General features: G+C 57.6%; 1 protein-coding gene across 1 annotated transcript in view; it reads left to right on the forward strand.

The window, feature by feature from the left end:
- Positions 1–12,022, forward strand: part of IGDCC3 (immunoglobulin superfamily DCC subclass member 3) — a 37,649-nt gene extending 25,627 nt beyond the window's left edge. Inside the window, exons 3-14 of the mRNA XM_054565676.1 lie at positions 4,967–5,111; positions 5,477–5,607; positions 6,012–6,149; positions 7,483–7,641; positions 8,789–8,954; positions 9,218–9,465; positions 9,668–9,832; positions 10,101–10,292; positions 10,451–10,555; positions 11,036–11,174; positions 11,334–11,553; positions 11,798–12,022. Of these exons, the coding sequence (XP_054421651.1) occupies positions 4,967–5,111; positions 5,477–5,607; positions 6,012–6,149; positions 7,483–7,641; positions 8,789–8,954; positions 9,218–9,465; positions 9,668–9,832; positions 10,101–10,292; positions 10,451–10,555; positions 11,036–11,174; positions 11,334–11,553; positions 11,798–12,022 (2,033 nt within the window). The remainder of the gene's footprint in view (positions 1–4,966; positions 5,112–5,476; positions 5,608–6,011; positions 6,150–7,482; positions 7,642–8,788; positions 8,955–9,217; positions 9,466–9,667; positions 9,833–10,100; positions 10,293–10,450; positions 10,556–11,035; positions 11,175–11,333; positions 11,554–11,797) is intronic.
- The last annotated feature ends 614 nt before the right edge of the window (positions 12,023–12,636 follow it).

The following is a 12,636-nucleotide window of genomic DNA, read 5'->3' on the forward strand; positions in this document are numbered from 1 at the left end:
TCAACATTTTTAATTGTTTATTATTATCAGTTAAAAGTATTAATTTTTTTTATTCTGGTAAAATACACATAATATAAAATTTACTCTCTTAACCATTTTTAAGTGTGCCAGTCCTGTGGCGTTAACACATTCATATTATTATGAAAACTGTCACTAGCATTCTTTCCTGAAACTCTTAAACAGTGACTCCCTTTTTCCTCCCTCTCCCAGCCCTGGTAGCCACCCTTCTCCTTTCTGTCTCTATGAATTTGACTACTCTAGGTACCTCATATAAGTGGAATCATGACAGTATTTGTCTTTTAATTCTTTTGGATATATATCAAGAAGTGGAATTGCCAGGTTATGTGGTAATTCCTTTTTTTTTTTTTTTTTTCCTTTGAGGACCCACCATACCTTTTCCCATAGTGGCTATAGCGTTTTACATTTCCACCGACCGTGCACAAGGGTTCGAGTGTCTCTACATGCTTATCTTCTGTTGTTTTTGTTTTTCCTTTTGTTCTTTTTTGATAGCAGCCATCCAAATGGAAAAGAGATACCATCTCATTATGATTTTGATTTGCTTTTCCCTTATGTTTAGTGTCTTTTTGTTTTATGCTAAGTCTTTGAAATCCAGTGTATATTTTCCACTTTCAGCCATCTCAGTTTGGACCAGCCACATTTCAAGGGCTTAATAGCTGGCTACTATATTGGAAAATGTGATTCCAGAGGGAAAAGTTGGGAGCAGTGGGTAGAAACATAGGGGATTCAGGCATGTCCCGAATATAAAGAGAAACGTTATGGTCACCCAGTGTGCCTGAGAAGGAGCTGGGCTTCCAGGAGGCTGCGTGTCCTCGGTCCTTGGCAGGGATGGGTGCCAGGAGGGGACTGGCCTTGATGGCCTTGGGAAGAGCCTGTAGCTCGTGGTTGTTCCTCTTGAACGACTGTGAGTGGAGACAGCCTGTGCCTCAGACCCCCAGTGGCACCCGCTTTCGCAAAGGCTCTTTTGAACTCTCCATCCCCACATGCCCATTGATCTTTTTGTCATCACACACCGGATAAGAGTCTGGCTGTAGCCAAAGGGCGGGAGGCTGGGCTTGGGGGAGCTGCCAGCTTCCTTCCCAGCACTCTGCCTCGACCCTTCGCTGCCCCCCAGAGTCCCCCTGGAGCCTGTCTAATCAGATCCAGGCCTGACCTCGCCAGAGGTCCTGGACCAGGAAGAAAGCCTCCCCTCCCCTCCTGAGCTGCTCTAGATCTGACTCTCAGGAGACCCCTCCCCTTGGGGTGATTTATAGGGGTGTCCAGGAGTCGTTTCCTGCCTGTTTCTGTTCTCCTCCATCTCGGTGCACGGCCCGCTCACTCTCTGCCCTTGTCTTTCCCTATGGCCTGGCTCTACCCAAGGCCAAGGTAGAGAGGGGCCAGGAGGCCCCTCCCAGATTTCTTAGGCACCAGGGTGTTTCTTCTTTTTCCACAACTGCCCCCAAGCAGGCCTTTGTTTACCCTGTCGCTCTCGCTGGGCCTCACACTGGAAGGGCCTCCCAACCACCGCCCATTACTTCCTCTCATCACCCAGCTCGAGTGAGGGACCAAAGACTGTCCCTCCCCGGCGGAGGTGTGAGCAGGAGTATAAAGCATCAATAGCCACAAGACACAGCGCCACCTTCATGTCCACCAGCCACAGACAAAATACCGCCAACTCCGGCCACGGTGTTTGTAACCTGTGTACACCATTATCAACTGCACAGTGGCCTCCAGGATGACTTGTTCAGGGCTCAGGGTGCCCAGGCGCTGGACTCTCAGCCTCACATACCCATGGTTGCCCAAGGACCCTCTCCCCCGGGAGACAAGATGGGGCACAGTCTCCCCCAGACTCTGTCTTGCTGGCGCAAGCCAGAGCAGAAACAGATTTGTAGACCAAGCATGTCCCACTCTGAGAGACTGGAGAAGGCCTAAATGGCCCCCCAAAACACTCCCCTGACTCCCTAAAGAAAAAAGTGCTGTTGCCTGTGAATTAGGAGGGAGTAGAAGATTCCAAGAAACCGCAGCAAAGCTGAGTGTGGACAAAGGCCTGTTTCTGAAGGCGGCAGGGGTCAGAGCTGGAAGGGCCCCAAAGAGTACCCACCGCCTCTTCATTTACAGACGAGAGGACTAGCCCTCTGACACAGCCTGCCCCGGCCCTCACGCCATCCCCTGGACACCCAAGGGATGTGCCGGGCTGATCAGAGGGCTGGGGAGGGGTGTCAGGAACGGGAGGAAAGAAGGACCATACCTTCCTATTGCACCCACCTTCTCTAAGGTGTAACCAGCTGGGCTTCAAGCGATGGGACTGAAGAGCCATCTCTGGGGCTCTTAATTCCCCCTACAACTTGCAACACGGCGCCTACTCCCAACCCAACCAGTGAGAAGACTCCAGTCCAACCTGCAATCCACTCTGGAGTTGCCTGCCCTTGGAGAGTGAAAAGCTTGCTGGAGAACTAAGGGACATCTCAGTAGAGGGTCTCGGGCATGGAACTTCTGATTTGGGTCTGGTAGAGCCACCAGCTGGGTCTGGGCCTTAGTTTCCCCCTCCTAAAATGAAGGGATTGGCTTTAGATGAGTGGTTTTCAAGCACTTTTAAAGGCAAAGCCACCCTTCCAATGAAATGTCTGGCAGAACTGCAGTTAAGTAAAGCGGATAGAGAGGCACAGCAAGGTGCTGCTGTCTGATGGAAGGGAAACATGGGGCCCTGAGCAGGGAGAGGGGTCATCTGCATCCACGGGGTGCCAGGGCACCCTCAGAGGTCCTGCTGTGCCTGTGTGAAGAGGAGCAGACTGACTCCGGAGCTGCCGCCCTGCCTGAGCCTTCCTCCCCAGCGTCACATTTAATTCACACTACTGTCATTTAGTTTGGGAGGAGAGGGAGGGGCTGGACATTAGAGGCCGTACTTTCTCCATCCCTAACTTGCCCCTGGTAAAGAAGTAGCCCTATCCCTTGTATCTCTCCTCGGGTCAGTTCCGAGCTCTAGGTGCCTCCAGGAACCCCGGAATGAGGGCTAGAAACACAAAAGGATTCAGTTCCTTAATGAGAAGGCATCTGTAGTCAGCAGAGCCATTAGTCCCCGCCCCTGGACCCTGGGGGTCTGTGAGCTCCCTCCAGCTGGTGTGAGGAGGAGGCAGGCAGCTCCCAGCTCCTAAAGGGGCAGGGCCCAGCGGGCAGACACCCCCCACCCCCACCCAGGAGCCTGGGTGTCCTCTCCACTCCCTAGTCCTACTTCCAGCCATGCCCTGGAGGTTGAGAGGCACACAGAGGGAGGCCACAGAGGTGCCCCAGCAGGGCCTCAGCCCCCGCCCCCACACCCCTGGGCTGACCTTGGCCAAACAGCCTTTGGCCTGAGACAGGGCAGGCTGACCTCCCCAGGCCTCCCTGGGGAATCCTCTCACAAGCCTGATGGGGACACCAGCTGGGGCACTGGCCGGGGCACTGGCCCCCACCTCCTGCTCTGAGGGCCCCAAGGTGCTGTTTGTAAGGGCTGTACCTACAAGGAGACACGTGTGATTGATTACCAGAATCACACACCAGTCACAGAAGCCAGGGGATCTAAACCCCCATTCACATCCAGCTCTGGACACTCAGACCACATACACAGGGACAGCCACATCCTCCTGGCAAAAATAGCCCCATACACATGTGCAAGAAGGCACTCACACCCTTCAGCCGTGTTCCCTGGAGGCCCTGAGAGGAGGAGGCAGGGCACGGGATTTTTATGCATGTTTATATTTAATGAACCACATGCAAATGAGATGGAGAACATGCCACAAAAGAATCAGCCCCCAGAGGCTCCGGGAAGAAGGGCACAAAGGCTCCGCCTTCCTGGGCTGCCTCGGAGTCCAGAACAGGGTTGAGGATTGAGGGAGTCTGGGACAGGGGGTGCCCACCCACACCAGGGAGCCGGGAGCAGGAGCCAGGACCAGCGCCAGCACCCCGGCTGCTATGGGGGAGGGCCTTCCGGGAGGGGATGACTGTCCCAGTTGATGGAGTGCCGGAGGGGAGGTGCTGCCTGCCTGGACAGATGGTGAGCTGCCTTCCCGCACTTGAAGCAAAGTGGGTTTTAATGAAATCACAGCCCTGGTGCTGAAGCTGGGAACCCGAGAGGGAGGGGCCCCTTCCCTGGGCTTTAAGGGTGAGGTTTGGGGATGGGTGGGAATGAGGGTGGGAGAGGACACTTAACCAGCCTGAGATGAGGTGGGGGGTAAGCCGCAGCCCCTCTGCACCGGCCTCTGAAGACCAGAGTTCAAGCAGTTCAGATTCCCAAAAGGTGGGGAAGAGGCCCCTGAATATATATGACTCATTGAAATGTAGATTGGTAGATCTGACAGTCTTCTGAGAGGGTTGTCACCTTGGATGGCTATACCACCCCCTTGGGGTACATCTAGAAGCTGCAGAAGAACCGGGGATGGGGGATGGTGAGGAAGGGCAAAGGATGCTGCTGGGTGCTGGTGCCCAGGGCTTAACGACAGTCGTCCGTGCTGGACAACAACTGGACTGCCTGCTTCCCTCTCCGGACCTCCATTTCCTATTCTGTGAAACACGCAGCGTAACTAACGCTTAGGCCTTGCTAAGGAGGAGTTCACAAAAATAAATCCGAAAGCAGTGGGAAAAATAGGCAGCAGGACTCAGGGGCAGGGCTTGCTCTGACTGGCCTTTGTGGGTCAGCAGCCCAGGATTTCCTGGTTAGAGGTTTGTCATGCAAGAATTTATCCAGACCTTTCTGTAAATGAGCCAGTCCAGCCTGTGTGACCCCTTAGGTGGAAGTGTTTCCCACGATGCGAGGCTGGGTAAGTGCTGATGTGTTCCCAGTCTGATGCTGTGGGTCTGCCAGTTCTAGAACCACCCCTGCCCCGAGTGGGGCAAGCTCCAGGCTTCCAGGACACTAGCCTGTGGCCACCCCCCGCCTGCTCTCTGCTCCTCAGTGGTGCGCCTCTCCCACACGCGTCTCTCCGTCTCTCGCCAGCCATGTCAGACTTCCACGTGCATCCGCAGGCCATCGTGGGCGAGGAGGGTGGCGTGGCCCGCTTCCAGTGCCAAATCCATGGACTTCCCAAACCCCTGATCATGTGGGAGAAGAACAGAGTCCCCATTGATACGGATGATGAGAGGTGAGCCCCGTGTGGGGACGCAGGATGGAGGGCGGAGCGGTGGGCCCGGGGTCTGGGCCCTGAGGACGGGCGGCCTGCCGGCTCCAGAATGGGGTTTCTGCAACTGTGTTGAGTGTCCCTGTGGCTTTGTGGGGCCCAGATTTGATGCTCGTGGATATATCCATAGGAGGGACTGTGAGTGATTGTTGTCAAGGCTGGAATTGTGGGTGCACCCACCTGCAGGAGTCCCAGTGTACGTCTGCGATAATGACAGTGGCATTGGTACAGTACCTGGGTGCTGGGCTGTGTCTGTGATGCTCAGTGCTCCTGTGGCCGAAGGCGCCAGTGGCTGTGCTGGTGGTCAGCTGTGCCCCCCTCATCAACAGGTACACATTGCTGCCCAAAGGCGTCCTGCAGATTACAGGACTTCGGGCTGAGGACAGTGGCGTCTTCCATTGTGTGGCCTCGAACATCGCCAGTGTCCGTGTCAGCCACGGGGCCAGGCTCACTGTGTCAGGTGAGGGTCCTTTGCCTGCCTAGTCCTTCTCCCAACCAGCCTCCTGACTTCTCCCCACCGGATTGATTCAAAGCAGTCCCCCTTCAGCTGGCCCCCGGAGCCTTGTCAGCCAAGGGCGTACAGAGTACCTTCGAAGCCCAGAGCTGCGGGCTCCTCGCAGTGAGGGTTCAGAAGGAACCCAAGGTCTGCACCCTGGCTCAGTTCTGCCCAGGGAAGCCCAGCCTCTGCTTACGCTGGAGGCTACAGAGCAGCATCCTGGGGCCCCTGGCATCGCCTCTGGGCCTAGAGGACCTGATTTCTGGGCTGGAGCCTGTTTTCCGCCCGCCAGGTCCTGGGTTGTGGGTAGGATGAGGAGGTAGGAAGGGTCCCCGCTGAAGTGAAGAAATGTGGCGTCTTCACCCCAGGCTCGGGCTCCGGGGCCTACCAGGAGCCTGCGATCCTCGTGGGGCCTGAGAACCTCACCCTGACCGTGCACCAGACCGCGGTGCTGGAGTGCGTCGCCACGGGCAACCCGCGTCCCATTGTGTCCTGGAGCCGCCTGGGTGAGCCTCATCCCACAGCCCCTGCCCCGCCCACCCCGTCCCACCCCCTGGGAGGGCCGGTCTCATCACCCAGCTCTGGGGGACTCTGAATCCTGTTTGTTCTCTGTGGGGGTCCGGTCTGTGCAAGGCCTGGGAGGGGTTAGCTCTCTCTCCTTGGCAGGACCAGGAAGGGCCGCTGGAGGGCCGCCTGCTCGCCGCATTCTCCCTCCCCCTGCCCGGATGGCTTAGCTCCCTGGGTTACCTTGTCCTGTCCAGTGCCAGTCCCTCCTCCCTGCTCCCCTCACCCTCAGCACAGGGGCCCCCAGAAACCCTCTACGGCTCTCAGCACTCTGGTCTCTTCCCCTTCTTGCCCACCTCTGCCCTCTGCTCCTTGGCCATACACCCCAGCTATGCAACCCCAGACCCCTCAGAATCTCAGCCGGTTGTCGCACCCTTACTCTGGGCTCCCCAGCCTCTAGCCTGGCCCCCTAAATCCCAGGCCTAAATCCCTAGGCAGCTGAAGGAGAGAAATGAAAGGATGCAGATGGGCCCACATTGTCTGAGCAGAAAGGTCACTGGGGGAAGGAGAGGGCGGAGGGGCAGGGTGGGGTGGGCATTCACAGGGAGACTGCGCCACATTGTAGCAGCTGAGTGATTGGGGAAGGAGCGGGCAGCAGGCAGGATAATGGAGTAGATTTCACCACTTCAGGGACTGAATGGGGAGCTGTCTCCTTGTATTCTGACTGTGCTAATCTGATCCTGGGGTGGGGGGAGGGCCTGGTCCCTGGGAGAGACTGGAAAGAGTGGCCTCACCATTAGGAGGAGCCCATGGGCACTGCAAGGGCCATCTGGCCCAACATCTCCCAGAGCATGATCTGCAGAAGGAAAGAATCATCTGGTAGTCTAACAAGTTTAGGAAACAAGGGTTAACCAGGTCCTTCTGCTGCAGGAGTTCTCAGAGCCTTTATATTAATGGGCATTGTGATAGTCCAGGGGTAGAATGGATATTTGACCATGGAACTTTTTTCAAGGGGGACAAACCAGGCTGGGAAAGGTCCAGTTAATTCAAACCACTTAATTTCGTGGTTGAGAAACTGAGAGGAAGGGACTTGAAGGTCACCACTGCGTCCGTGAGAATGCTAGAATTATGACCTGGGTCTCTGCTGCTAGGGTTTTCTCTGTGGCTCCTGCCGCCGCCACCGTGCAGTGATGGGACGCTTAGGAGGGAAGGTGCTGAGTCAAAGACCCTGGTGGACTGGTGGGCCTGCATACAGCCCGGGATGTTCCGAACTCCCACCTCTTCCACACCCATCTCCCCGACGCCCCCCCCATCTCCAATCCCCTTCCTCCACAGATGGCCGCCCCATCGGGGTGGAGGGCATCCAGGTGCTGGGCACAGGGAACCTCATCATCTCAGATGTGACCGTCCAGCACTCGGGCGTCTACGTCTGTGCGGCCAACAGGCCTGGCACCCGGGTGAGAAGAACAGCACAGGGCCGGCTGGTGGTGCAAGGTACCTGTCTTCCCACCCCGGGGAGGGGAGGAAACAGGCTTCCCCAGAACCCATCCTCCTGCCCTAGTTCTTGCCTCATCAACATCCCTGGCCCAAGCCCAGGAACCTAGATTCACCCAGTTTCCTGTACTTGCCCTAACCGCGTCCCCGCCCCTCCCTGGGTCCCCAGGCCAGGCCCCGGGGGCAGCTCTCCACTCTCCTCCAGAAACGTGTGCGTTGGCCGTGGGAGGACGTTCTTGATCATGGGCCCCGTGTGCCCCTTCCAGCTGCCGGCCCATCCTCCCCAGTCGTTTCCACTTTATGATCTCAGCTGGTTTCCCCCCGTGTCGCTCACACGTGTCCCTTGTGCCACGTGCTGTTTTCATTCACACGTGCGGCACTGCCACGCTCACACCTGCCTGTGCGCACTCAGCGTTTGTCATTTTCGCACTCACACCCCAGCTCCCACCTCACACACACAGCTGGCCTGCAGCCCAAAGCGCGTAGTGCCACTGCAGCTGACCGGGCCATTTCGTCCACCCTCCTGCCCTGGGGCTCAACTGTCCCCAGGGACTGAGCTTGGATCCAGGGCTTGTCTGTGGCTGTGCCCTCCTGGAGAGCTGGGGAAGGGGTGGCAGAGCCGGGTATTAGGAACTTAAATGCCCGTTTGTTTAGCATTCCACGTGCCGTTAATCTGTCCAAATGAAAGTGATGGAGCATTTCATTTCTCGGGTGTTAATGGAGGCTTCAGGCCTGGGATTGGAGGAGAGCGGAATTGAATGTAGGGGTGAGGGGGGCTGGCACGGAGGGCTCATCCATCTCCCCTTCATTACAGCCTTCGAGGTGCAGCCAAACCTATTAGCACATTTATTTATTTAACAATTTTCTGAACAGGGAGCTCAGCTTGATTGCTTTTGGATACAAATGTCAGTCTTTTAAATAGTCATTAAAATGGAGTCCTCTCTTGGGTCTGCCTCTGGGGTGGATGGAAGTGGGGCCACCATCTCCTGGAGCCTGGGCCCCACCTGGAAGATCCTTCAAGGGGTGTGTGTCGGGGGCCGCCTTGTCCCCCCTCCCCCTTCCCCCTCCCTCATCCCTTCGCTCTCAGCTGCCTCACCCCTCTTCACCCGGCCCTCACGGCTCCACCTGCTTCTGTGCCCCCATCCAGCCCCAGCAGAGTTTGTCCAGCACCCCCAGTCCATTTCCCGGCCAGCTGGGACCACAGCCATGTTCACTTGCCAAGCGCAGGGTGAGCCGCCCCCTCACGTCACGTGGCTGAAGAATGGCCAGGTGCTAGGGCCAGGAGGCCACGTCAGGCTCAAGAATAACAACAGGTACGTGTGTGGTATACGCTGGCGTTGGGTACAATCCGTGGCCTGCGCAGACTGTGCCCCTCCCACCAGGGAAGGACGCTAGGTTGGGAGTTGGAAACTTGGGTTTGAGCCTCAGGTCTGCTGCTAACCTGCTGGGAGACCTCAGACGAGTCGTTTATTTTCTGGAGGAGCTCAGTTCCTTCACCTGTCCTGGGGGGGACTTGGCCACCTGCAGGGGTCCTCTGGGAGGAAGGTGGGACCTGAGGCTCTCCCTCTCCCTGCAGCACCCTGACCATTTCTGGGATCGGCCCTGAAGATGAGGCCATCTACCAATGCGTGGCCGAGAATAGTGCTGGCTCCTCACAGGCCAGCGCCAGGCTGACCGTACTGTGGGCTGAGGGGCTCCCCGGGCCCCCCATCAATGTGCGAGCAGTCTCCATATCGTCCACGGAGGTCCGTGTGTCCTGGAATGAGCCCCTGGTCAACACGAAGGAGATCATCGGCTATGTCCTGCACATCAGGAAGGCTGCCGGTGCGTGGGGGCGAGGGGGCGAGGGGGCGAGCCTGGCTCTGCAGCCCCTTCCTCTTATTCACTGTTTTTCAACCCTTTCACTCTTCGTGTCCTGACCCAACGCCTTCCATGCTTCCTCCCCCTGCACCATGGCTGCCCTCATTTTACCAGCTCTGGGGGGGGGACCCCCTCACACCCCTGACACTACCCTTCGCCTCCCCAGACCCCCCAGAGTTGGAGTATCAGGAAGCAGTCAGTAAGAGCACCTTTCAGCACCTGGTGAGCGACCTTGAGCCCTCCACTGCCTACAGCTTCTACATCAAGGCCTACACGCCCCGGGGGGCCAGCTCAGCCTCTCCCCCGACGCTGGTCAGCACCCTGGGTGAAGGTGAGGCCTGGCTGTGGAGTACAAAGCTGTAGACACTCGGGGTATTAGAGCAGAACCACCATGCGCACCTGTTCAAGTTGTGCGCTGCACAGGCTGAGTGGGGGATGGTTCTATCTGGGGGAAAGGGTGTCCTTTTCTAATTCATGTAAAGATGCTATTTGAGCAAGTTGGGGTCAGAAAGCAGAGAGCCGTCAAGCTCATGGGGGCCTGGGCCACAGGTGGAAGGTGGAAAAAGTCCTCACATCTTGGCCTCCTTCTCGGCCCCCAGCCCCTGCCCCGCCCCCGCTGTCAGTGCGAGTCCTGAGCAGCTCCGCCCTGCAGCTGCTGTGGGAGCCCTGGCCCCGGCTGGCCCAACATGAGGGCGGCTTCAAGCTGTTTTACCGCCCAGCAAGCAAGGCCTCCTTCACCGGCCCCGTCCTGCTGCCTGGAACTGTCTCCTCCTACAACCTCAGCCAGCTCGGTGAGGCGGGCACAACCTGGGCTTGGGCAGCCTGGCAGGGGTGCGGGGCCTCAGGCCAGGAGGTGGGGCGTAGGGGTCGCCTCTATTTCCCTGCTGGGATAGAGCCACCCACTGGTGGCTGGCTCGTCACTCAGAAGCCCTCCCTGCTTTTCCCCCAGATCCCACTGCAGTGTACGAGGTGAAGCTGCTCGCCTACAACCAGCACGGGGATGGCAACGCCACAGTCCGCTTTGTGTCTTTGAGAGGAGCTTCTGAGAGGACAGGTGAGGGCTGGGGATGGGCTTTGGGGCTACTGGCACTCAGGAGGGGAGGCCGGGGGTGAGGGAGGAAGGGAGCAGGGACCCAGGGGAGGTAAGAGGGTGGAAGAGGGCATGTGGCCCTTGAGAACATAGGCTTAGATTTGAGTTGGAAGTTTGGGTGTGCAACATGCTAGCTGTGTGACCTTGGGCAAATTACTTAACCTCTCTGAGCCCTAGTTTTCTCCTCTATAGAAGAGGGATAATAATAACTACTTTATAGAGCTGTGTTGAGGATATACAGTGTCATTCTCAGTATTGGGTACACAGTGCTCCGTAACTGGTAAAAAGAACTGAAAATTTGGGCTGGGGTCCCATGGGCAAGGGCAAAGGATCAGTGGATGTAGGGGTGGGAGTAGCTCAGGGATAAGGAGCCCCAGAGATTGGGCGTCTAGGGGTGCTTCAGACCAGGAGAACCACAGCCTGCAACCTGCCCCCCCGCAATAGCCCTGAGCCCACCATGTGACTGCCGGAAGGAGGAAGCCACCAACCAGATGTCCACCACAGGCATCGTCATTGGCATCCACATTGGGGTCACCTGCATCATCTTCTGCGTCCTCTTCCTCCTGTTTGGTCAAAAGGGCAGGTGGGTGCCAGGCCAGGGAGAGGGGCTGGACTGGCCTGGGGCGGAAGACCTGGACAAGGAGGAGCTTCGAGCGAGAAGGGAGTTTGGGCTCGCTGTCTCTACCCTTTTGTTCTCCCCGCCCCCCCAAGCCCCTCCCCTAACTCTTGGCTCACTCCTTAGGGTCCTCTTGTGTAAGGATGTAGAAAACCAGCTGTCCCCTCCTCAGGGCCCCCGAGGCCAGAGGGACCCTGGTGTGCTGGCACTGAATGGGGCCCGACTGGGAGATCGGGGCCACCTGAGCCGAGATGAGAAACGTGTGGACATGAAGGAACTGGAGCAGCTGTTCCCCCCGGCCGGGGCAACAGGCCAGCCTGACCCCAGACCCGACCCCAGGCCCACGGTGAGTGTCGCCACCCGCCCCCACCCCCCCCCCCCCCCCGCCCCCGGGAGGCTCTGACTGCCTCCTGATCCCGCCCTCTCTTTACCTCGGCCATCAGCCTTCACCAAGCGGCAGGTCTTCTCCAGACACAAAGCATGACCCTAAGCCCTGAGTGGGACAGGACCCAGAGCCGGAGCCTCTGGCTGGAGGGCGTGTGGGCCTCTGGCCCTCATGTTGACGCCTGTGTGTCTGGCCCGTTTTCTAGCAGGATCCGGCGGCCATGGCCCTGTGTGAGGAGACCCAGCTCTCCGTGCTGCCACTTCAGGGGTTCGGCCTTCGGGAGGAGCGGACTTCCGAGGCCAAGGCTCCTTGCGCAGGCGCCGAAGTTGCCCCCGCACCCCGGGAGGTAGGCGCCGGCCTCCTCAGTGAAGGACAAGCTGCCCCGCCTTCCTCAGCACCCGCGGCCCAGGCAGCTCTCTCGGGGCATTAGCCAGCGTCTGGCCAGCTCTGGAGGGGGGCAACCCCCCATTCTCAGGTCGAAGGCAAGACTTTCCTGTCATGTGGGACTCGGATGGGGGCTTCCCTGCGTTTGTGACTGCCCCTCAGGTTGTCAAGACCTAAAGACGCCTCGGCAGGGAGCCCCCCAAAGGACCTGGAGGGGTCTCTGCAGGAGCCCCTCTCTTGGGCTAATACCCCTTCACCTCCACCTGGTACCCATGTGACTTGGAAATGAACTAATGTTCTCTTAAAAAAAAAAACAGAAACAACTTAAAATGGAAAAGAAAGAGAAGAGAGAGGAAGGTGAATCAGACTCCAAAAATATGCCCCTGCTGTGGCTGGGCCCCTAACACTGTCACCCTCCACCGACCTTGTTTTCTCAGGATGGATTTTTGCTGTTTTGGTTCTCAGCACCTACCTCAGCCGGAATGAATGTCCTTGGGGGAGTGGCCTTGGCCTTAGGCCCCCTCCCCGGTAGAGCCCTGAATACACTCCTACCTCAAGCCCCTTTATGGGCACGCCCTCTCCCCTTCCCACATTCTTGTCCAGAGTTAAAAAAAAAAAAAAAAAAGGCAAAAAAAAAAAAAAAGCACTTCCCTATTTCCA

Source organism: Pteronotus mesoamericanus, unplaced genomic scaffold, assembly GCF_021234165.1.
Source record: "Pteronotus mesoamericanus isolate MK-2021 breed Mesoamerican mustached bat unplaced genomic scaffold, CSHL_Meso_final contig_164, whole genome shotgun sequence".
Taxonomy (NCBI): domain Eukaryota; kingdom Metazoa; phylum Chordata; class Mammalia; order Chiroptera; family Mormoopidae; genus Pteronotus; species Pteronotus mesoamericanus.